General features: G+C 41.0%; 2 protein-coding genes across 4 annotated transcripts in view; one reads left to right on the top strand and one right to left on the bottom strand.

The window, feature by feature from the left end:
- LOC107223319 (4-coumarate--CoA ligase 1) overlaps nt 1-26,417 on the top strand; it is a 73,815-nt gene that overhangs the window by 22,193 nt on the left and 25,205 nt on the right. Inside the window, exon 2 of the mRNA XM_046746631.1 lies at nt 502-582. The gene's annotated coding sequence lies outside the window, so the exon portion shown is untranslated. The remainder of the gene's footprint in view (nt 1-501; nt 583-26,417) is intronic.
- The window catches only part of LOC107223320 (lachesin-like), a 99,551-nt gene that overhangs the window by 50,991 nt on the left and 22,143 nt on the right, over nt 1-26,417 (bottom strand). The window contains exon 2 of one of the 3 annotated variants that reach the window (XM_046746647.1): nt 24,567-24,707. The exons of 1 other annotated variant lie outside the window; for it this stretch is intronic. Coding sequence is in view for 1 of the 2 variants with exons in the window: in XM_015662968.2 (XP_015518454.2) it covers nt 15,925-15,930 (6 nt within the window). In the remaining variant the exon portion in view is untranslated. Of the gene's footprint in view, nt 1-15,924; nt 16,164-24,566; nt 24,708-26,417 lie in introns of those variants that run through there. One more of the 3 variants, XM_015662968.2, reaches the window with a different exon arrangement.

Below are 26,417 nucleotides of genomic sequence, written 5' to 3'. Positions count from 1 at the left end.
CACATCGACCAGCAACACCGGAAACGATCGTTTCGTCGAGGGTCTACCTGGTCGCATTCCTCGAGCCAGTCGTGCCGCGTATTCGCAATTTTTCATCACGTAGAGCCTAGAGCCGATAAACCGACCCTAAACTATGAGCGTCGAGACCTCCGAAAAGAAACATCGATTTATTTAACACTGAGCCCGTCGTAGCGGCGGGTCTCGGGGGGTGTACAAAGGTATTTGTATCCCGAAGGCGTCTTTCCAAGGGAGATCTACTCCTGTGACCGACGGGTCCGTCCTTCCGTGAAATAAAATGATTCGGTTTCGAGGATCCTCTCCTCCGCCACGCCGTCTGCATATCCTGCTCGCGGAATGAGACCCTGCAACGTTTCTCCTCGCGTTCACCCCTTTCCTTCGCCGTGAATCGTTTCTCCGCGAAGCGATAAATCCGCGTCGTCTTAACTCACCGGCTAATTTTCCTCAATTCTGAAATTTCGACGATTTTCGTTTCTTTTTCAGACCAGCCATCTGTCATCGCTCAACAATTCTCTTCGCTTCGGACCTCGCAAACTCTCCGCTATATATCACATCTGCTGCAGGGTGAGTGGCCTAGTTTATATATATTTATGTATAATAGACATTTTTTTTTTTCAAAATTCAAGCCGACAATATTGTTTGATAGGTCGAAAAAGCTCTGTGTATTAATATTTAGAGGCGTCACATCGCGATTTTGTGCTTCTCATTTAAGTAACAATGGTACATATTTTTTTTTTTTTTTTGTTAACTCTGGAATTTTATAACTCTTCAACGCATTAGTTTGCCGATAAGACCAGAACGTATTGTTGTAAGTAAGTGAACACTCTTGAAAAAAAAGATGTCTTATCAATTTATGATAAATCTACTTTTTCAAAAGTTATTTTTAATAAAGGAATATGTGTGTACATATATATATGTACGCACAAAGAGATACGTTCCGCAAAAATCACCATATAAATCACACAAACCTGGGGTAGAGGAAAACTTTTTGGAGATGAACCGAACGTCGGATTTATGTAGTTATACTTGGTTCCATACCAAACGATATTTCCGCAGATTGTGCAATTCGCCTCACGCACAAGAAAACACGGAAACTATCGTATAACAGGGAATTTCAGTGATACTTTTAAGAATGCCGAACGGTATACTAAAAACTCATGTAAGTAAAGAATTATGTGAAACTCACCGCTTAACGCCAGCACGCGGACAATCAAAGTTACATTTCAAATACATGGCAATACAAATTGTATACAAATGTACAAAATTCGATTGCCTATTCGCTGGAGTTGTGTGGTCAATTTCACACAAAAACTTTTTGTATGTGCGTTTCGATTTTTCGTATATATTCTACAATCTGTACAAGGATACTCTGACTTCGTAATGTAATTTGATGATATCTAAAAAAACAAAAAATATGTGCAAACTGTAACGCGTACAATCAAATCCAAATGCGGAAAGCCTGCATTTCACGTACAACATAATAATAACCAGATTTAGCATAGAATTTTCAAAACCATGACAACGGAACGATAATTAACCGACCTCTTTAGTTTCTGTAAAAAAAAACAAAAAAAAATAACAAATAAATAAACAAAAAATCCGGAAATGTTTCAGAAAATTATGAGCTGACCAGCTGATATTTTACTTCGGTTTATCGAATTAAAAAGTTTACTTCGACCGGCATGATCCTCTCACATCCCCTGCAACGTGATGTGTAAACATACCCAGATATATACATTCATTTATCCGCGGTGAGCAACACGGTGGAAAGTTTGTCCCGTGGTTCAAGCCAGCTAACTCGATTTCGGTGTCCCGAGAAAAGGTCGGAGGATCGAGGGCGTGCAGGAAAAGGGAGTCGATATTGAATTAGTATTTCGAGAAGGGTTCCGCGAGCTCAGATACTGGCACATCTCGCAATGAAGGAAACCGCTGGGAGAACGGAGAAACGCGACGTGCTCCTTGTTTGCCTAACTTTTCTGATACCCCCCCCCCGTCTTCTGCAGGCTAACTACACGTCGCTGCACGCCCGCTTGAATCCCCGACGATTCTGATTTATTCAATTTTCAACCAGCGGTTACAGTTCACGCAGGCTCCTAGCTTTCGGTTCACCGGGAGTTTTCTGTGAAACTCATCACTCGACGCCTGTTCCCTCTACTTGCCGGCGACGAGCGGAGAGTTTCACGGAAAACTCCCGATTCTATGCTCTCTGCTGTTTCGTTCCGTCTGCATATTACGCTGAATTTACGACTAATTTTAAGCCTGTAACGTCGAAGCTCACACACGCGCAAGAGATACGTAAGTTCATATCCCGAGTTTGTGCGGGGAGCCGACATTTCATCCCCGCTTTCCTGTCCTTCCCACCCTCCGGACACACATATCTCCGAGGATATCTTTACGCCCGAATTCACACGGGGGCGCAACACTTTGGAACCAAGTTAACGCCTCCTGGCCTTTCGACGATGCGTCTGGCACCCCAATTGTTTCGGGGTTATATTATACGGTGAATAACGTTTATCCTTTTTCTACGTTCCTTTGCAGCCCCGAGAAGGCTGTCTCGTGAAGCGCGGTGGCTATAAGCGCTTACTTAGGCTTCGAAATATCGGGACCGTAAGGTTTTCAGAATTGTTTAACGCTTTGCGGATTTTTATATCGTTAATTTATTGATTTGATTTTGACAATTTGTTTATACGTACAGCCGACTGGAAGGATTGTAGTTGCGTTTTTTAGACGCATTAAAACATGTGTATGCAAAATAAGTGCGTTATCTTGAATCTACAATTTTTCGAAGATTCAAAAATTTGTGGGATAAAAAGGATAAATCAATAACGTGAGAGACTGATTTGATAGTAAATAAATTCCTGTTTCAATATATGCGGTACATTCTTTACTACGTGCACGAAGACTGAGCAGAAAAAACTCGGAATTCTACCCAATATCTTCCATGTTATTTGAACATATCGCTTATACGACAAAAATCAGCTTTCACATATGAAAATGTAGAAATTTAAAAGAATACAGATATTTTACAACCCTTAGTGTAGACACAGCGAACCCCTATCGACGCACGGTTCTCGTCGAAGACGACTAAACATTCCTGCAGGCAGCACAGCGGGGGAATAATAATTTGAGCAAAAAGAGCAGCGCGCGGCAGGGGATGAAAATGGACAAGATAAACGGTTTTTTTTTTTTTTACTCGTTTTATTTTTCATCCCCTGTAGCCCGCAGAGAGGAAGCTGGGAAAGCGGAGGTCGGTGGCTGTGGTTTCGAAGCAATTATATTCTCAATAAAAGTCGCGGAGTTAACGGGTTTTTGGAAGTATATCTATACCTATATACCTAGCCGAAGAACGCCCGGGTAAAGAAGGCGGGCGTTCACGCTTAAACTTCGGAGTACGCGATTTGGAAGGTGCGAAGACGGCGAATTCGCTGCAGAAGATGAGAACAATGGAAGTAAGCGGAGTTTCGTAACGGTCGAAACAATATTAGCAACTCGGTGGAGAATTTAAACGTTATCCAAGGGAAATTTGGTGGTCTATGAACCGCAAAATGAACCCGAAACGACGTAGGAGCCGAACGGGGATGGGAAATGGGAGACAGAGGGATAACCTCTGACGGTGAAACTTTTAAATTGTGCCAAAGTGGGACCCGGGATGCAGGGGTTGGAGGGTGAGGAGGAGGAGGAGGAGGAGGGAAGGGATGGCCGATTAGCGGATTATAAACATACCGGAAACTTCTGACGGGATCAAACCTCCCTGTAACTGAGAAGATGCGCTTTCCTCGGACGTATTTAAACAACCCCTATACTCCCCTATATTATGTACCCGCTCAAACTACCTTTGATGCAAAAAGTAAACATGAATCATGATGCCCTCTCCTTCGTCTATATGGATGTGTATGACCCGTATATACACAAAGAATCTCTCTTCGATTACCACCTGTTATACCTATACCTCGTTAAATGTGCATCCCGTGTGACGGATTCTGATGACGAATATTTCTACGTGTATGTATATAATATACATATGAACATACGTGTACGTTTACACGTATACATGTGTATATACGTATGAGTCTAGGTACCATCGATTCGAGATGATATCAAGCGATGTGACTGAGATACAAAAAGCACACATTGGCCATGAATCTTAAATATTATTGCTCGATTTGCAATTAGGGAGAAAAAAATTGAAACTTCATTTTCCCAATAAATTTTTTCGTTGTTCTACAGATTTCCAATTCTATTTTCACACGTGAAAATTGTTTACGGATTTCTAATTCTCTGATTGATTGTTGAAAAGTTATTCGCGAATGAAATTTTTTCCAAAAATATATTAAAGAGCGTCTGCGGGTGCAAAAAATAATTCATTTCTACGATATTCGCAGAGAAAATAGTATTGCATCGAATATCTAAAATTGAAAAGATATTCTTTGTAAAATCTGATTATTTTCACAAACTATCATCTTCGACTCTATCCAAGTAACCGAATGAAATAAGTATATATTACAAAAAACATAACATTTCGATCTGTTTTTTTTTTCTTTTTTTTTTTTTTTTTTTTTTTTAGAATAAAAAGAAAGTAAAAATATGTTACTACATGCAACTTTGAGACTGTTGAGATCATCAAAGACACCGAAACAACAAGGAATCGTGAAAGAAAAATGTAAAAAATTGAGATACGTTTTAATTATAAATGATAAGAATACTAAAGTTTAGCTGAAATAAAAAATTCCTGCGGTCCGTATTATGTATCACAGAGGCTGCAGTGTGCAGGGGGTAATATTTTACTCGGGGTCAGATTTTCAATGAGATTTTCACTTGACCGGGAATCGTGGGCGAGGGGGGGAGGGAGGGGAGGGGTTGGGGATGTATTCTTTAGCCGTCGTGTCTTTATACCTACAAGGGAGGACCGCGAGTCGGCCGATCGACTTTTTGATAGTGGGGTAAAAGTTTCTTTCTTTGCTACGAAGCAATTAGATGATGGATCGCGATTAGCGGGAAATGAGAACGTCCCGGCAAAGAAAGCGGAATTCCACGGGGGAGGGGCGGCGGCGGTCCCACCGCCTCCAGGGGGTGACTTTTCCCCATTGGCCACGCTTCGCTCTTTCCCGTTTTTTCGTTTCCCATTTTTCCTCTCTCTCTCTCTCTCTCTCTCTCTCACTCTTTCCCTTTTCTTCTCCACCCCGGCTCTTTGCTCTCTGCGTATTGTGTGCAGCGGGTCACAGATACAAGCCATTTTACTCTGCGTGTGCGTCGGTACTACGTTGTGGAATTTAAATGGACGTTCATCTCTCCCCCCCCCATTCGCATTATTACCGTTATAGGGGGCGATACACGTTACTTTTTCATTATTATGCAAACCTCGTTAGGCAGCGTTCAAAGAAGTGGCAGTCAGAAAACAAAACGAGAGCAAAAACAAAGCAAAAAAATTAAAAAAAATCACAATAATCACAGTAACGATAAAAAAAAAAAAAAATAAAATAAAATGAAATAAAAGAAATAAAACGAATTAAATAACAGAATTAAAAAAAAAAAAAAAAAGACGAAAAAAATTGAACTTCATCCTACGCACGTGAACCGCGCCGATTAAATACAAGCGATACTTATTAACGCGGTATTAACCCAACCATTCGTTCGAACTAAATGAATAAAATCACGCTGATGCCGCCACAAATTTGCAGATAACTTGCTTGCGCTCCGCTCGGTTTCCCCTTGCCCTCTCTCTGTTTCTCCCCTTGTTAATATACCTTATAATTCGCTGGATAATCATTGAAACCCTGTGTTGTATACATATATACATGGTGAAAGAAGAGAGGGGGGGGAGAGGGAGAGAGAGAGAGAAAAAAATTACGATCCATCTCGTAAAGATGCAAATAACGTAAATTGGTTCAGTGATATGGCGCGGAAAAAAGTATTCAACGTGAAATTGCGAATAGATAATACAGATATATATGTGAGCGTGCGTTACATGCGCGTACGTTGAAAATCAGATTTTTCTTCTCTCTTCTCATGCCTGAATTTTTCACATGTCTCGCGTACCGTGAGAAGAAAAAATAAATTGGATAAAAATATTGGCGGATGTCCAGACATGGAAGCGTGGAAAAATTGCCGTTATATGTACAGAAAAAATCCATGATCGAAAACACCGCGTCATCGGAAAAACAGTGTGCGGTTATATAGATGATTTTCATCAAATATGGTAACACTAATTGTACGTAATAACGCTTTCCCGGCAGATTCATGATACAGGGTGCGAGCCTACGGATGAAATTCGGCAAGGGAGTGATTCGAATGTTTTTCGCATTTGGTATATATATATATATATATAGCTGAGCGCGTATACGCCATCCGTCATTCTCGACACGTTCGTGTCGTATTTTTCACCGCAACATTGACGGTTATATTATTTTTAAACGTCGAGCGGCACGTTTAGTAGGGCGAAAAAAAAATTATACACATATGTATGTGTATACATATACATATAAATATATATATATATATGTATTTATTACACACGTATATGTTCCTAGAACACGATTTTTCGACGAGACGTTAACAACATTGGCGAAGCGCTGAAATACCAAAAAAAAAAAAAAAAACGCAAATAGCGGTAAACAACGCCGATGGATGGGAAGTTGCGGATTGCAGATTTTTCGTGCCCCGGTTCAGGGTTGTTTTATGGGACATTTCGAACACCGGACCCGCTCGCATATTTCTCTCAACAGAAATGCTCAATCGGGGTGACCGACTCTTTGTATACTAATCCTTGCGAATATTTTTTCATTACCAGAAAAAAGACCGAGAGGCAGGGAAACAAAAAAAAAAACGGAAGAAAAGAAAAAGAAGCAGATAGATAAAAAAAATAACTTTCAGCCGTTCAAGGAACAATCCGCTTCTGGTTCACGCGGCGAATACCGAATACCGAATACCGAAATTCGGGAGAACGCAAAGATCGCAGTCTGGTCAACTAAATTTTCATAAAAAGTGGTACATATATTTAATACGTCTCTCAATTCGTAGCAAAGGGAGCGAAAAACTCGATTCCCGGTAATAAAATTCAACCCTTATTGTGCGGTGCATATAGAAAGAACAATAATCAGGATAATCGAAATTACGGAATCCCCTTTTAAAATTAGGGCAATTTAGAGAATCCTCGAAATCGTGACTCGAGGAAATTGAATACACCATCAGACCTGATTAAAGATGAGGTCTTGCACGCGGAACCGGCTATGACATCAACGGGATTAAGTCGTGCAGCTAAAGTAAATGGAGTTATTAGTTATACGCTCGAGCCTGAAAACCTCGTCTGCGTTAGATACGAGATTTAGGCTAACGGGATGATTAGAAACGATTTTATTTATATTTTTCGCGCCGAGCAGTATAATTGTCGCCATTTTACAATCAGGTTTTGATAATAAGGCATTTTGTAACGAGTAGATGTGGTCAAGAATTGAAAAAGACTCGTGCCAAATGGTCACTGAAGAATTGATTTTCCAGCAAAAACTTGAGCCGCCTAATTGGTCAATCAGACGATTCGCAAAAATTCTTTGCATATAATACAGTTTTCAGACAAACAATGTTTTTACTCGACGAATCCGTTCTCTTTCACGCATACTCTGCAATCGCAGAGCACCTGCAAAGCGCGTTTCAAACCGTTCTAAAAGTGTCATAAAGATTTTACGACAATTTGATAAAATCCATCGCTGCGCAGGGTAGTCGAAGTCTGAGAACAGCAGGAAAAATCAAGCCGACGTTTTTCTGTATTAAAAATACTGAATTTTGTTCGAAGTACGTGTGAGTAACATGATCATTGAAAAACCATGATAGATTTAGGTTAGTTAATTTCATTGCGGGTTTCTCGTTAACTACTTATTACAGTTTCGACCGATTTTCGTTATCGTTCGGATCCCTGTTATTATACGTTATATACTAATTCTGTTAAAACAGCAAAATTTCCCGCCCTTTTAAACAAGCAGTCACACACTGCCCCGCAGGTACACGTATGATTTCACTACCAATCGTTTTCCGTTTAACTACAATAATAATAACATTTTCATCGCCCCAGCAAACAATCGTTTCACGCATAATTAATACCTTAATACTACATCATCATTTTCACTATTATTGAACATATATGTATGTATTAGGAAGTGTGCGCTTTTCGGCTAATCTGAATACACATTCGTATGAAATTCATATCCTCGTTATTACCGTCATTGTTGTTATTAATAAAATTGCGCCAAAATGCAGATTTTTTTGCATTCCTATCACTACGGTATTATCTGGAACGATTCTAATCAATTCGACGATCCCTTATCTGTATACGTATTTTCAAAACGTTTGTTGAATAAAAGTTCGTATACGTGTACATGTAATATAATAATAAAACAACATGCGGCAACTAACAACCCAAACTTTTCATGATCCCAATTACTCGAATGCGATTCCTACGCGCTAAGCGTGCAGAGACGGCATCCATATGTGTGCAGAGTGTATCGACGACTAGGGGAAAGGCTAACACGAAGGGTAAAATACCCGAAATTTATCATCGGCAGTTATTTTTTTCTCGGGTGAAATAAGTTTTTTTTTTTTTTAACACATTATTCTTTTGCTTTCAATTTTCCATCGGAACGGTTGATTTTAAATTTCGCCGAAAAACCAATCACGGAGTAAATATATTATTTCTCTTCTCGCAATCAGTGCGGTACTTTTCGATCGGTCTGTATTTTTTCATTTATTCGTCATTTTATTATTATCATTATTATTTTTCTAGTTCCCTAAAATTTCAACCCACTAGTCAATCGCAATTTTTTTCACATTTTCCCGTATATCTGTTTACCAGCAACCAATATCTATCACTCGTTCGGACGAACGAAGCTCGTTTTAATTTTCCGCGAACACATCGGAAGCGTATAGGAAAGTATAAAAAACGCATAAAACAAGAACAATAAGTAGAAAAAAAATGCCGTAAAAAAAAGAGAGAAATGTGATGAAAAAAAAAAGATGTAAAAAAAAAAATAAAAATAAAAATCACGCGCCTCGGCTATAAATTTGAAGCGTAGTATTTCGCGCGAAGCGATCGCAATAAATATATAGGCAGGCAATGTCCACCGTGCGTGGTGGATGCGCAGAATAGCGGGCCGGCGTGTTCTAAACCGTAATGCGGTGCATACGGACCAATTTACAACGCATACTCGTCTCTATCGGCGACCGTGTGCGGATTTTACCGTCTTCGAAAAAACTCAATCGAACGATTTATGTCACGTATATATGCGACACCTATACACGTACATAGGCCGGAATTGTTGGCCATATGGGGAAACAGCGGCGTGCAATAAACTACCTATATAATAATAAAAAACATAACGTGGGTATAGAATGTTAATTGAAAATTTATTCGAACCGTATTAATGATATCCGGTAGCTCGAAACGATTTTTTAAATAAACCGATCGATAGTTCAATGAGAAAAAAGACAAAAGATAAAAACATAATGAGCGAAAAGTAAAATCTTACGGATTGTGCGATATCGGTAATGATGATGATCAAGCTGACGGCGTTGCCGGCTCGATTGACACAGGAAGTTTGATAGTCGTTAGTGTCTTTTTTTTTCAATATAATTGAAATATAACTATAAATAATTTATACATATATATATATTATATAATAACGAGTGATTGGTGAATATTTTTTCAAGCGCCTTTATATCATAGGTACAATAGCTATATATATATATATACATATCAGTTTTCTGCATCGAATCGTGCAGGATTCTTCGCCGAATACAATTCACACCGTTCTTCCGGTGAAATTAGAGCAGTGGGCGTTGCAATTATTTACGGGAGAAGATAATCAATAGTGTATAGATATGCATTATATGTATACACTATTGATTGTCTTACATAGACACGCACAAAAATATATCAGAGATATATCAGTGATTTATCGAATCAATATACGTACGCAAGTATATAATTTCAATGCCGTTATCGCTGTTTCATATAGATATATATCATGCACGTACCCGGACACGTGTGTTTACGTAGATCGAAAAGGTCCGTTCTACTTTTCGCTGCAGAGAAATGCAACTACTGAGTATGTAGGTATAATACGTTCATACGTATACCTATGTACCTATATACGTATATATTCGCAGTTGTTCTGAAAAAAAAACCGGTGAGCATCGTCAATGGATAAAGCGCGATCCAGAGAGCGGAGAAAAAATAAAGAGAAAGGGAAAGGAATAGAAAAAAAAAGAAAACGAAAGAGCGACGAGGGGGAAATGAATAAAGAAGTAAGACTTGAAACAAGTGTTGCCGAGTATTAAGCCCGAAAGTGTAGTAGAAACGTAGAAGGTGTACCGGTAATAAACCTTTGAACGCATTCAACGAACCGGTTACAAACTGGTGATGACGTATAATGGCGGTAATATTTCACCTCTCATAACGTCGACACTCACTCCGTATTGCAAATATTCCCGGCGATGTCAAGCCGGGCCAAAATTACACTCCGTTCGTGACGTGCGGATGGCAAATGATCGAGCATTACTGCAATAATAATATGTTGAAATGAAAAATTCGTTAAACATTGCAACCGAATTAACGAAATCCACGAATTTCATTATTTAATTCTGCAAGTGGAGAATAAACGAATAGAGGAAATACAGTTTGAATTTCGCGCGTAAGCTAGCAGCCGGAATTAGCAGACAAACGTTTTAATGTTCATTGGAACAAGGCAGTGAAATCTGTAGATCAAAATTTTGTGTCACACCTCGAACCCTCAATGTCTTTATAGAATTCGTTGAGGATAGAACTGATCTGCATTTTTCTATTATCAAAAAGTTTGACGCGTTTGGCTGTTAACTCTGGTTGATAGCTTCGGCTTGATCGTGAAATTCTGTCCAGTTTCATCCCTTATTACATTACAATTGTCGTTCGCGCACAGCAGGGATTCAATAGCGTTTGAAATCGATTCTGCAATAGTCGAGTAGACGTGCAGCGCGGGGGTGGGAAAGGGGGGGAATAAAAACGCGTAACATCGTCGATTTGTCAAGTTTTTGCAATGAAACTCCCGTAGGACGGTGCAGAACACGTATGCGGTACGGAAAAAGCGGTAATGCGGTTAAAGATTAAACGAAGCCAAAGTCGCGATCTAATGTAAGTATGTATAAGTCATTCCATACGAAATCAACCGACTTGTAGATCCCACCCTTTTTAATTTTTGTTAAAACTTTCGTTCACGTGATAGTGCAGCATTTCTAAAAAGCAGAGTAATTAATTCTCTTTTTATACAAAGTTTTTTCTATGGAGCCACTTTCGAGTTGACAATATTGAAACGGCGTTAGAATTCCATTTTTTTTCTGAATTCTTGAAAGATTTTCGAAAATCTCACATTTTTGTCACGGCGTGTTGTTTTCTACTTTCCAAATTTTTGATTAATAATAAATAATCAATGTTCACTGTAATAGAAATATAAAGAAAGAAAGAAATCTGAAACATTTTCCGCTCTACGAAAGGCACGTTGAATTGCTTTTATCGAATATTTAAATAGTTTTGTTATTTGCATAAGGGTAAAAGGTGAACTAGATTCTAATCGATAAGAATTACTGCAGTACGAAAGAATAAAATAAAGAAATAGTCAAATTTGTCGGAAGGTTGACCCGATCGTAAATTAATCACGATAATAAATCTTACAACTTTTGCGCAATAATTACTTACTAGATATTTTTACAAGGTGTTGACAATAAGTTCGAGTAAAATGTTTCGGGACGAATGTGATAAGAAAAATAGTAAAAAAATAATTATCATCGTTCCACGCGATTTAAAATTGCTTTTTCGTTATAGAATCTACAATGTTTCGACATCTTTATATAAGGTCAAACATTGATGTTTTAGAACTTTTCTTAAATGGAATTTGAAAAAAGTTACTAAAACTTCGAGAAGGCTTGAATATCCGTGTCTCGGAAGTGATTCTAAAGAAAAACAAAAAAAAAAACATTGGCAAACATCGACGGTATTGAAGATGAGAAAAAGTTTCATCAAAAGTTGAAAATGACGAGGGTAAAAATTGCTCGATTCCATATGGAATACCCGATTATACACATAATACGTATATATCCGCAGGTGGGAAAAGTTCGAGATCGGAATTCGACACGGATAGAATTCCATGGCATTGATCGTCGCGCGTAAAAGCATGCAGAAACAAACGTTATCCTGTAACAAATGTACGTAACATGCACGAATACACATCGAGTTAGTATCCCAGGTACCAAAAGGCGCGGGTTTGCATGCGGAGGATTGCTTTTCACAATTTTAATTGAATCGTTAGAGAGAAAATTCGCGAGGAAGCGAGATGGCGATGGACGAGGGGAACTGCGGGGGTTCAAACCGAGGTAAAGAGATGAAGTATTGTTCCGACGAGCAGCCAGGCAGCGTGATTGCATTACATCAAAAACAACGGAAACTTCTTCGAAAGGCGGAGGTTCGCGGCTGGTGTCTGATAGAAACTAGAGTTTCGCCATGGTTTCGCATTACCCCGAAACCGTTGGTAGAATGCAGATACTACACGAGCTTTCCCGCGTGAAACTTTCACGTCCCGGAAAATTCAGCTCAACCGATTATCGCCGAGATTCACTCAAAGCTTCGTTTATTAACGGGAAGTACAAGATTTTCACTTCGGTATTCGTGTTTTCGTAACAATACCTGCCGGCCGCTGATATCGCGGAAAGTTTCAATTTTCCTTTCCCTCCCTCTCCATTCTCGAAGAAATTTGAGAATATTTCGGCCATTTTTCGACGCCTCGTCGTGCGGTTGGTGCTGTTTTTTATTACATCATATTTAATCTTGCTTAGCATGCGAAATGTGAACCAAAAAAATTTTGAACATACCAAAATATTCGCACTCTGAGAGAAAATCTATTCTAACACAAATCTTAAACAAACTTCGATCTAACGAAATAAATTCTTCTCGCCAATGACAAATGAATCATTGAACAAATTCTTATTCAAGTGAAATATTTCCGTCACAATGAAATCTGAACATATTTACTTTCTCTCAGCGTAACCGATTTAACTTCGCTCTAAAAAATACTTGCCTTTAGTATGAACTTAGAATTTATATATGAAAGATCGATATTTTCGACCTCGTATGTAATGTATTGGTAAAGTATTGTTTTACCAATACAAAACATCAATTTATTTCCAGGCTCCTCTACCCCGTATTTCCGATTCTTTCCGAAAATCAATTGTACTACGGAAACGAGGATCGACCATCGCAAGAAATCGTACAGGACGAACACACGGTGCGTGGGTGGAAATGTCGAGATTAAATCAAACGGTCATTGTGTTTTCGGTACGGCTGAAAATATACGCTCACACTTTGTAAAGCCGACGGGTGCCAATCAGGAATGATAAAAGTCGAAGGTGTCTCGTCACGTGTCTCGATTGTATACGACACGACGAATCCGCGTAAATTTCGCAGCGTCTCACTGACTGACGGGGAAAAGAAAAGAAGAAGGATAAGAGAGGACCTTTTGTTCAGTGAAGAACAGGGATAGGCCCGTATACACGGAGTCACCAAAGTTATGCATCGTTTTTCCTTAATAACGCGAATCTCATCTGGCTTCGAGAAGGTCGAACACGAGGGAAAAATAGAAATTTTTGCATTCGCGAGGCATACCAGGTGAAGGAGACTTTTTTTATACTTTGCGGAGATGAAACGTTTCATTTTCTATGCGCGAATAAGTGATTCGCAAAATCGGATCAACGTCACGGTTTTCTTTTATAATAACTACTCGAATCGCGATACCATCGAGTTCACATTGATTGTACAGCAATTAATCACGGTTGTTATACAAAGCTGGAATTCTGAAAAATCTGGATGTATGTGTAATCAGAAAATCATCACCTGCGAGTTCACGAGTCAGGACAAAGTCGCGAAAAAATTTCGCGTCGGCAAATCAGCCATGTGTTGATTACGATATTTTCGCAACGTTGAAAGTGCGTTCTTCGTTTTTTTTTTAAACTTGATTGCAGAAATAGAGACAAATGAAGAAATGAGAAAATGTTGAAACACACGTACGTCCAATTGCTTGAATTATACAATTTATTCACGGTTCGTGCGCAATGAATTATTACTTCAAGTCGATTATTATTATTATTCTACTTTATCCAAATGCGAAACATTTCTCGCACAGCTTTTGGTTTCCGAAATGCCTTTGAATCGTTATTAATCGGCCTCGAAAAACGGCTTCCTGCTGTTTAACCGCCGTTCAAATACGTTTCAACAGTCGCGAGTTATTCGCGTCAGCCGGAAAACCGTCCGCAGTGATTTTTCCCGTGTTTTGTGACAGTGTTCTCCGATTTTTGACGCCGTGCGGTCGAAGCACTTCACCGAGGCGTGATTCCCGATCAATTCAGCTGCATCCTCGTTGTTTTTGTTCGTTGTGCACGAGGCTCCGTAGTCGAGTGTGCGTTTAACAAACCGCCGCAGCACTTTCCGAGCTTGTCAACAGGTTCTTTCGCCGATTAAGCTCCCCTGCAGTCATTGGCGTTTGTCCAAACGATAGAATTGTTCTCCCAGGCTCTGTTATAGCCAGGCACCGACAACGCGACAGGGAAAAGTCGGGGTTAAGAATAAAATCCGGCATTGTGTAACGCGTCGCGATAAAAGATGCGTGACGTTCAAGTTGGTATACCTACACATAACGTTAACGTAACGTGTTGTTTTTTGGAATAATCGTAATTTTGCAAGTATGTTGCGATTGTCTGGGATTTAGAAAAAGCATTATATAAAAAAATATTGTACTCGTTATATTTTGAAAACTTGAAACTTCTTCCAAGTTATCCTTGAATTAAAAAACGATAATTTTTCATTCGCGTCAACGTTAGTGACTTCAAAAGCTTGTGTGAAAAGAAGGATGACTCTTATCTCGATAGCCAGAAACGAGACGAAATTTTTGTGTTCTTCACCTCGCGGTATTTTTTCTTCTCTTTGCACGCTACGTAAAACTTTTTCATTTCATGTACGCTCCTCGGCAGAATCGGCACGTGGCAGGTCGATGTATCAGAGCGTGGAGAGGAGGAAACGGAGTTTTTATAATCCTTTTCATACGTTCCACCAATTGCCGATCTATCACATTTCACGAGTATACAGAAAAAGGGGAACAGAAAGAAAATCGCAGTCGAAAAAAACGTCAGCAACGAGAAATATGACCAACGATGATAGTGTAGAAAATCCTTACATTGACGAGAAAAGGCGGTTTTGTTCGATCCGTCGCGTCGAAATTGAATGGCAAGCGATTCCGATGCTATAACGAGAGAATTAATCGGCTTACCCGGTTGATGTTGATGTTATTATGATGAGCTTCTTTGACCCTTGAACAATTCGGTTGAATGAAAATCTCACTGTACGTTACAAGGCATGCTTGAAAAAAGTTTCTCACTTGATTTAAACGGTGTCGATGTATCAAGCTTTTCGGTGAGTATAAAAATTCACATTTTCCTAAGTACGTGTTTTCGCAAAACGAGTACCGAATTCACCTCTCCCTCGCGAATTTCCCACCGCGTGAATTTCCTACCAACTGCACTACGCGGCAAGAAAAAATAAACACCCAATAAAACGAAGAACGTAAAAACTTGAACTCCGGCTCTAATATCGCTCCCAGTCGCTAAGCGTTTGTCATTTTCAGAGGGGTTGAAATTGGTCGGGGGGGGGGGGGGGGGGGGGAAAAGCTCGCGATAGTACGATATTATCACAGAGGCCGTATAAGTTGCCCGCAAGCTCGTTATCTCCAAGCATATATTCGCACGCAGTTCTCATCCACGTTACGCGTTCGGTATTTCGTGTGCTTGTGTGCTTTCATGCGTGCGTGTACTTGTATCAAATATTAAAGCTTCGAGGCAGGTACTTACCCCCATAGAACTTTTTCCCACGTGCGATTGATTCCGCGGAGGGAAGATCGATGATCTACCGGGGCGTCAACAACGCTGCATGGCTACAACGACCCCGCACTGACTGAAGACATTTGCTTTAATCTGCTCTCCGTACGTTCGACACAGCGCGAATTCCCACTTGATTTTCGCAACTTTTACGCGATGCGAATTCGCAAGTGTTTCCCGAGCCTTTCGCACGCGGTCTCACTCCCAGGGGTGGCGCGGCACGACTGTAGCGCGTCTCTGACAGAATCGCTGCCCTCTCTCTCCCTCCCTCTCTCTCTCTCTCGCTCTCTCCCGCTCTCTCTCTCTCCTCCTCACCCCCCGGGAGAGCGAATTTTGGCGCGCGCAACGCGTCGCGACGCCCGCGGTAATCGGCGCGCGCTTCGCGCCCTCCGCCTTTCACCCTGATGCACAGACGTCGGAAAGCGTGCCGTCCGGCTGTTTGGGGTAGGTTAGGGACGAGATTTATGAACACACCTGTACTGCGTCCCTCTCGCCCTGCCGAATCTCATCCGGTTTTTTTTCCTTCGACCCGCCTCCCCCTGCCGGTACCGCGAATCGTTCGTTCGATGTTCGGGATTTTCGGGTGGAGATGAGACTGTATGAGAAAGATTGGAAGAAAAAACCGGACAAGTGCGAGTAGGACTCGCCGCCTGAGGGTTCCGTACAAACCTAATTATTACTTTTTTTTTATGTCACGTAACTATACGAATTAACTATTTTCGGACCTTTTCTTTTACTTGTACCGTGAGGCCCTCCTTCTCGCCAAATTTTATGATTCTAGGTCAACGGGAAGTAACCTACAGGTTTTGATGAGTGAGCTTGCGAGTATAAAAATATGTGACATAAATGACCGTATCTTTTTTGATTGAATTTTTTACAATTTCAAGTTAACCTAGACCGTAGTATTTGATATTAATTTCAAATTGATACCACTACCCGTTCCTGAGAAAGAGAGTCTTGACAGAGTGACAGACGGACGAACAACAAAGTGATCCTGCAAGGGTTCCGTTTTTTCCTTTTGAGGTATGAAATCCTAAAAATTCAGCGGTCACGTAATAGAATCGAGTTATTTTCAAAAACGCTAAAACATGTTTTACAGAATTTTTATATCGTAGAAATCCGAAATGTATAGAAAAGTTAAAATGTAGAAAGATCAAAGTACGAAAAATTGAAACAGGCGTACAATCGTCAAAATCGGATCTTTGAACGAAGAAATTTTGTATTTGAACGAGTATTTAGGCAGATGAAATAAAAAGAATGAAATGTCGCATCTTTTTTTTTTTATCAATCAATAATTAATTGAAATACATACAGAAGATTTGAAATTAAAACTATAAATATTACAAAGTCAGAGAAATCAAATTGCCTGTAACATTCACAGTCATCTTTTTTGGCGAAAGATATGAAAATGCCATTTGGTTGCTTTATGTATCACTACTTTATACCCAAATAAAAAATTGATTTTTTTTTAAATCCAACGACCCGATTCTAACAATTGTGTGTTTCGATTTGCTGTAATGATCTTAAACATTATGACGATTCTACATTTTCGATTTTGATACTTTAACCTTTCTACGTTTCGACTTTATATCAACGTTTTTGAAACCCTGTGAAATAGATTTTCACATCTCCGGAAATTCGATACAGCGACACTACTACTTTGTAATTTTACATTTTTACCCCCACCCATATTTTACTTCTTCTACGTCACGGTTGCGTACAAAGTTCGAAAATGTAGAATTTACATCTCCTGTGGTGAATATATGGACAGCGCTTTTTTGGTGTTAAATCTACAACAATTGAGGTAGCACAAAACCGATGATGAGAGTTACGAAAGCAATAGTAAGAGTTACAATATGCTTACATAGATCTATCATAGTTGATGTTGATCTGACACCGAAAACGTACTGTCAATATATTCGTCACAACAGATGTAAAATCTACGTTACATATTTTTCCGTGCATGTTTTCAAAATTCGCGCTATATTTAAAAATCGAAATTCTCTGTAATTTTTTCGAAAATTTCCTCAGAAACGATGAATAAACAACAGCGTTAACTTTTGCGATATCACAATACCGGCACTTTGTAACTTGTCATCCTGATGAAATGGTACTTTCTCCGAGTAATTATTTCGGAACAAAAGACGTATAAGATTGAAGCTGGCGTTGATCCTGATATACTTTGGGAAGACAGCTTTCTCATTGACGGTGTGACTGTGGGTGTACTATATTAGGTATATACCTAATCTAACTGTGAGAGATGCCGCCTCACAAATAACGACTTTTACATTTCATCATTATACATTTGAGAAGACTATAATATAGTCAATCAAATCTCTCGGGATATTCCGCCCGATGTATTATGGGTACGTCTTACTTTTTATGATTGATGAGCAATTTCTGTATTCAAGGAATAAAATTAAGCTGTCTCGACTCGTTCCATTTCTCTGTTGGCTGCAGAGGTTGTAATCAGTCCGAAATTAACTGTGATTAATTGTAAGAGTCGGTTTCAACACTCGCGCGCCGATCAGTAAATACAACATTTTACATTCATAGCATCAACGGGACTTTACGACGAATTCATTTGAACGCATAAATTTCATTGTATTAAAAAAGTTTTCAAACTAAATTACTGCGCAGCTGTTTCGTGCCGGATCTCTGGTCGGAATGTACATCACGGCGTATCGAGCAAACAATTTCAATCAAACTGACACTCGATTATAATTTATGTAAAAACGATTGACAATTCCGTAGGTGGTTCGGTAGAATTATACATGCAATTTTGATGCTGTCTCTTTTTAGAGTCAGAGTCCAGGTGGCGATTCCGACTCGATTTTTGTACTTCCGAAGATCGCCGGAGATCGCGATAAAACATTTATCGCAAAGTGTTCTGGAGTCGATTTTTGATGACAGAAGCCGATATACGCATTAGCCGAGAAACGGAAGATGATAGGCTCGGAGAGGGGAGGAAAGAATTGTAGAAGGCGGTAGAAAGTTGTAAGAAAACATAGAACATCGACAACGCGCAATAACGAAATAACGAGAGTTGTCAAAGTTCAGAATTCCAACTCAATAAATTGAATTTTGTTTCGTCCGACAAAACGGCGAGGAATTGATAAGGATGGATATGGGATAGAATAGAGAGAATCGTCGATCATCTCGGATCGTAAACAGCACATGCACAGGCCGATATTGTCTTCGTGTGAGAGTGAGATAGAGATAGAGAGAGAGAGAGAGAGAGAGAGAGAGAGAGAGAGAGAGAAAGTTTAAGACTGTGTCGGACATCTTTGATGGTGCGTGTCACACGCTCATGGTATTAGTACGACTGGCGGAAGCGAGGGGGAGAAAAAAGGAAGAAGGGAAGGGAAGGAGCGGGACGAGGTGGAATGCGCGCACCTCACTCAGACAATAAAGGACGAAGGATAAAATAAAGGATAGCCGACTGGGATATGTGCCTCGGGCGGTGCGCCGCGTCTATCGCTCGCCAATATCAGCGAAAATTGAAATAGTCGCGATATTTCTTTGAGAGAGAAATAATAAAAGAGAGAAATAGGGTTTCGAGATGCTGCTGCTGCTGCTGCTGCTGCTTCTGCTCGTGCACCGCTGAAAACCGTCGAGGTACACCAGCCGGAAGAAGCTGGAGGAGGAGATCGCGGCTAGCTAACTCCCTGGATAAATTGAGGTGTTGGCTTTAGGTGTTCTTTACAATCAGATTTCTCACCCGGCGGCTCGACTATCGCCCGATGAAATTCACCTTCTTTGTCACCGCGCGTCCCTCGGTTCTTCCGGTTCTCCGGCTCATTGTACTTTTCGTTCTATCCCACCCTATTCTCGGCCTCGATTGAAAATAAAAATGTGATTACCGAATCGAGGACAAGCTCTTAAAGGAACGAATCTGAAACCGAGACCTGCTGCAGGCTTCAAGATGAATCGGAACCACAGTCTGGATCAAGAGATAGGAGATGAGAAAATACCGTTTGAAAAATCGCCGGCAAGGTTGATTGAACCAATGATGTTACAGTCGATGCCAACGAAACGACGTACCTGCTAGGTATATGTTACAAAAATGAACGTGAACTGATTCGAATAATACAAGCTGAGATATAAACGATTTGAGAAAAGATTTTGGATTTGCTGAAATCTGGTTTACACCTGATTTAAACTGTCGTCGATTCGCCAAAAACAAGCCTGAGCACCGAGTGTTTAATTTTGCAATCACAGCCGGCGGAAGTTGATTGAGAATACAACCTAATCGCAAGGAACAAGCTAACTTTCGAAATTCGGTGTAAGATATTTTCAAGATTTTACGAGAATCCATTCGTATTGTCTCAGGTAATGCGTATTGTTTGTCAATTTATATTAAAAGAGCTCGAGGCAAGTTGCAGGGGCTCTGAGAGAAAAGTATAACACGGTTTCCCACCGCGAGAATTGTAAACTTTTTAATTGGATCAGATCGCTATTCTATATATTACTTACTTACTTACTTATACTTCTAATTTTACGAATTTTTTTCTGCCATTTTGTATCCTTGGCATGGAGATGAACATTTTTAAAATCAACCTCTGTCGTAAAATCAAACATTTGAAAACACATTTTTATGTCATGGTTTCAAAATGGGATGAGAATGCTAATGACTTTTTTTTTTGATATTGTGTTATCAAAATGAAAAGTTCTTGGAATTCAATTTTAATGATGGTTTCTTTTAGTAAAGAAAAAAAAAGAAAAAAAACTCCATTCTGGTAAAATTTGATAATTTTTCTGTCTCAAGGATAAAACGAAGGAAACGATGATGAATTCGAAGAACCATAATTCCGTAATTTCCCTAAATAAATAATGTATTTTATTCAAGGTTCCTGTTGCAGGAGTTCTTATTATTTTTCTTCGAATTGAGCATCGTTTCCTTTGTTTTACTCTTGAAGAAAAAGAAAAGCGAATTGCACCATGACAAAGTTAATTTTCAGTTTGTTTTTCACTACAAGAAACCGCTATTTATGCAATAAAATGAATTAAATTTTTTTTTTATTATTTTCATTACATTTTTGAATCGTGATAAAAAGATGTGTTTTCGAGTTTTTGATTTTGCAAAAAGTTTCACGGAATTTAAAAATGTTCACATTCGTGTCAAGAAATATTTCCTCACTTCGCGAGGTCGCCACATATTTACAAAATAGCGGAAAAATTTGGAAAAACTTGCAGGTATTATTTTTGACCGAAACAAACCAAAAATTACATCGGACATCAGAACTCCCAGGAGGTCAGGCCGATGCCCGTTTCTTTGAAGTGGAATGCCCCATATATATATATCTAAAAGACAAACTGCCAACTTCTATTTCGATGTATACGCGCATGGTTGGGTGCAGATCGGCGGTATTGTACCCACTGCAACCATTCACTTCCCCCCCGAGGGACAAGTACTTACTTTTGTTTGTTTACCAAAACCCGTTCGCCTTTATGTTTATCTCTGCGTACATATCTATGCCGTATTTACAAATGCTTCCACCAAGTCAAGCGCTTTATGCCGTTTAATATTGTGGCCATGTTCCTCCAGCTTCGCGGTAAGGCGGTTGTGGAAGAAGGTACGCTACGGTTTGCACTTCGGTCCAGGTTCTCCGGCGATGGATGCAGAGGTTTCCCAGGTCTGTGGAAAAGTTCGCACACACACGGAAGTAGCACCGCGTCTTCGTCGCACTTGCGTTTCGCCGGTGTTGGTAGTACAACAGCTCGTTTACCACCGCACCGGTACAAGTCGGTATTATGTATACCCACGAAAAGCAGCCCGCGTGGAGGAGAGACAGCGAAACTGTCGAGGAAATTCTCCTCAGCCCCAGGCATCGGCATTTCGTAAGTTTAATATTGCTATCAGGATGGTGGTTTACACCCCCCGGGGAATTTGCGGCCATCGCGGACATGGAAACTCCCAGCCCGTCGCTTTGGAACTCGTCTACGACAGAAGAAGGGTCCTCCCGATGATCGTCTCGGGTTCTAGCCTCACCCGCACGTCAGACAACCACTAAAATCAGTCCAAACGATATTTTCCACGCAACTTGAGGCTCCCTCGCTCCCTCCGCTCATCTATCCAACGAGAGTTCAACCCTGCTTGACGTCAGGTGTACACCTGGTGGGTTGGAAGCCGCTAATACATTGGACGAAGTCGCAGTCTCCGTACCTGGGTTCATTCGAATTCATCGCGTCTTGAAGGCAGCGACGCGGTAGCCACATTTCGTTCAAAAACGTTGAATCAACTACTCGTTTACCCAAAAGTTAGCGAACGAAGTGAAAGACCTCCGGCTCAGTTTGAAGACATCAGTGCTCGTCACGCCCTATGCAACGTCTCGTATTTGTCACACGCGTGGATGATAAGACTAAGTCTAAATCGTATTTGGTTATAGAGAAAGGAGGGATTACACAAGTTATCGCGGGTCGCTAAGCGGGAGACGCAAAAAGCCGCGACGATAACCGCAGACTCTGGCTAAACAAAGCGCGATAATCCGCGTGGAGTTAATGGGGGGTAGTACGTGGCGTCTTTAATTTGAAATAGGATCCTTTGTCTCCGTGCACGCGTCGTCCTCTCGATGTTTGTACCCAGTGCCGTTGGGGTGCCGGGGCATACCGTGGGTTTTACTACTAGCTCCCTGCAGCTGTTTGTACCGACTCTGCAGGTTCGTCTGCTCTTTCTCCCTCCCTCTCTCTCTTCTCTCTCCGACTCCTCAGCAGGGACTGCTGGCCCTTTGAAAGCCGAACTACAAATAGCACTCCGGCACTCGCGGCGAGAACGCGCTTTTCAAAGAACCGGGAGGAAGCAATGCGCCCGTTTTTTTTGGTCTTTCAATATATATATACATTGTTTTATTTATTTTTTCGTACAACGCAGAACTGAGTACCTCGATTATAGTTCCATCAATAAGACATGGTTTTAATCACCTTGGGACTGGGCCGTCCGGTGGTCCTTTTAATTTCCTGAGAAGGCGAAGATAAGAGGTCTTTCTTAGCCTCCGGGCCGAAATCCACCGGAGGTTGCCAGGATGTCTTATTCTGCTTTTTATCCTGATTTTTTTCCCCGGCTTCCGCTCGGGTTCCTTATAGTCCTATTGGCTGAAGACCGGGGCGCGGGACGAGGTCCGTCCGATCCCAAAGAGCGTATCTTCAATCTCGTATAATTGTGTGACTTTTACGTGGCTTTGCCTTGTATCTCGACTCCCCAAGGCGGGATGACGCGGAGGGGGGAGGAGGGACGCCGAGGGATGTTGAGAGATCGAGATCGCGTGTTTCACTCGCGTTTTCTTCCTCCATACTCGAATCCGCTTTCCCGTTTCTGCTGCCCCTTGCTATTTACACTCCCACTCTGATTGTGAGCTTTTTCCGGAGCCAAGGGCTTCTAACCTCTCGACGCTCGGCTTTGATTACGGCAAAGTGTTTTTATATCAAGGTCAAATTTATCGCTATAGCTTTAACGCACTTATTTCCCAACGTTTTCGCCGAGTTCCCTTGTGTGCAGTTCTTCCCGGTGAACAAGCAGCTGTTTTCTCTGATTCCACGAATCTTACGTCACGAGTAATTTCACTCGACTCGCAACATTTTGTCGGAGAGCTCGTAATTTTACGAATTCATTTGCAATCCTCTTAGTCAACAAGCCGCTAATTCAAATCAAAGAGTACTTAACGATCATTATTCCTCGTTTCTTTTTACTAATTCATACTTTTTACACGGTACTTTACAGTTCTTGCAGGCTGATTATCACACGAAACAATTGCCTCATTAGCAAGGAACACACCCAGAAAATATTATTCATATCAGTACAATTTGACAGGAATATTCCTATGCGATACGCGTAATAAGGTTTGATGTTTTAGATGATTCAAAAGATTATATATACAATATTTCAATGAACTCTGTGTATTCTCTTGTAAACTCGAATCAACGATTCGAATTTAGTCGCATGCAATTTTTTAATCGATCTAATGAATTTTCCTGAGACATTTGCATTCAAACAAATTATTCTTCTGGATCCAACAAATTGCTGTTTCAATTTCCCTCTCTGGCTTTGCATGTGACGTCGATGTGACTGATAATTGTGATTTATCAACTTTTGGGATGCAAGAAACTCTTCGACTTTGTATGTTTAATTGACGTTACCTGATTAACCATTCGCCGTTTGATCAACGATGAATCAGCTTTTTATACATGTTCTTGGTACGTTACTCACGGTTTTAATAGTTTGGCTTAATTTTTGGCGAGCTTTCTTCTCTTTCTCGGCCCCGCAGCAGCCGAGTGAGAGGCCTATTATAGTAATTTTCCCCACCTACAACGTCTCCTTGGGTTACATTCCACACGGTCAGTTCGAGGGCAAATACCACGGGACCTATACCTATTATGTACAGGCGCGGGGTGTTTGTTCAAATTGAGAGGTAGCCGGTGAGTGAGGTGAGGACAGGCGGGATAAGGATTGGGGTGAGCCAGGAGAGCTCGTGAGAGAGAGGGAGTGAGAGAGAAAGAGAGAACTGCAGAGGGGGAGGAAGAGATAGAGGAAGAGAGAGAGAGAGAGAGAGAGGGAGTGAGAGACGCGGACGGATTCAGGATGAGGCTGAAGGATTAATTTCCTCCTTGAGAAAGCTTACCCTCAAGTTATGAAGCCGGCTAAACTCCGGCCGACATCGTCGGATAAATGTTAATCAACCATTTATCCTCATCTCTGCCACGGGCATCGCGGCCTTCACAAGCGCTGCGGCCGGTTTGCACAAGCGTCCCTTAGTTTGAATCTGAAAGATCAAACAAGGCATATCCCATTACAATTGCACACCTTGCTACAGCCTTTTAGATTTACGCGGTTTGAATAACCGTGTGCCTTTATATAACGGAGCAGCAAAGATGGAGAGGAGAAAAATGTAGAGGTGGCTAAAAGCAAACTCGACGCAGAGAAACAGGGAAAAGAATAAAAAGAAGAAGATGAAGAAGACGGAGAAGTAGAAGAAAAAGCGAATGCGAAAGCCCAGAGAGAAGGAGACAAAGGGAAAAGTGTTTGTTATTCGCCGGAACAAAGTCACCTGGGAGTAACAGCGCGGAGCAAAACCAGAATATCATGATAATGGAGTGAGCCAGTAAATAAAAACTAAAAATAAAACTATAAAAGTGGCATGGTAGCTACGTATAAGAGCATAGTGCAAGAACGCAGACACACGAAACGAGTGCCACGGCAGTGGGACGCTAGGTGAGAGACCGAAGGCCGGGGATGAATTCCGGAGAAGTTGTTTTAAAATCTTGCCTCCCGTACAGTCGAATTGGTTGAGTGCATTATGTATGCCACGTGAAAACTAGTTACAGCTCTATAAAAGTAGCGAGTAAGAAAAAGTTGCGGATAGTCGGTCGCTGGAGGCGGTCGTAACGACGTTTTACGAACACCTTCAATTGCCCGCGTAATTCAAACGCCGGTTTCACACCGCGAATCATGAGTAGATGTAGCTGGTATACGGTGCACAAGTATTGTGTATCCCAGGGCTTTATTACACTGTGTGTACAAGCCGCGGATCTACAGTGTAATCTCAAGGAGTAGCTCGAAGCTCGCGACGGACGCTGGTGGTTACACAGAGCTAGGTGATTTTTAAAATCCCTTCACGGAGTCTGAACGCGCCTACGTGCACAGGCTCGAATTAATAAACTCCCGCGCGCGCCTCGCTCTTCGGGATAATAATGAGATTTCGGCACATCCCGGTATACAGAGGGAATAAGGTACCTACCGTAAGGTGGGTGCGCCAAGAGAAATGAAGATTTACCACAAACCGCGAAATATTACCGTGCTCGATGCCGGGCGGGAATTTCGCGATTTTCATATTTAAGGTAGTTTTGCACTGCATAATATGACCGACGCGTCCTTCCGTTTTTGCTCCGAAACCCATCCCTGCGGTCCCGGAGGTGCTGATTCAAACAAATTCAACCTGTAACCGAATAGAAATACTCGGCTAATACATATTCAAAACTTTTACGCGTTCGTGCTCGGTTTGCCGAATGATTCAACCCGTTGAAGTCAGATAGAACGGGCGTAGTTTGTCAGTGGAGAACGAGGCGCGAGTTTGCGACGTAATACGTCGACGGATACGTACAAAGTTTGCCGGAATGCGGGAGAGGATAAATTAAGCAAGAATGAGATTGAGTTTCCGCGGTGCATTTACACTGTATCATGTGTCTCAGAGTGTAATCAATATGCCAGCATTGAACTTTCAATTAGTGTCACTTAGCTCGACAAACACAGCCGCTCCTCTTCCGAAACCACGACACGTTCCCGGGGAGACGTAAAAGCACGATCATTGACGCTCAAACTTGAAACGTGCAGATGTGTATCATTTCGCGAGCGAAACTTCGGGCTGACTGACTGTCACTCGTTTCTCCCAAATCGACCATCTCCAAGCCGTGAGATTGGCATCGATATTCATTTTATCATGTTCAGCTCTGTTTAGGAACGTGTTATCCAGACG

This window comes from Neodiprion lecontei, chromosome 1, assembly GCF_021901455.1.
Source record: "Neodiprion lecontei isolate iyNeoLeco1 chromosome 1, iyNeoLeco1.1, whole genome shotgun sequence".
NCBI classification, from domain to species: domain Eukaryota; kingdom Metazoa; phylum Arthropoda; class Insecta; order Hymenoptera; family Diprionidae; genus Neodiprion; species Neodiprion lecontei.
This window is presented reverse-complemented; position numbering and strand designations above follow the sequence as displayed.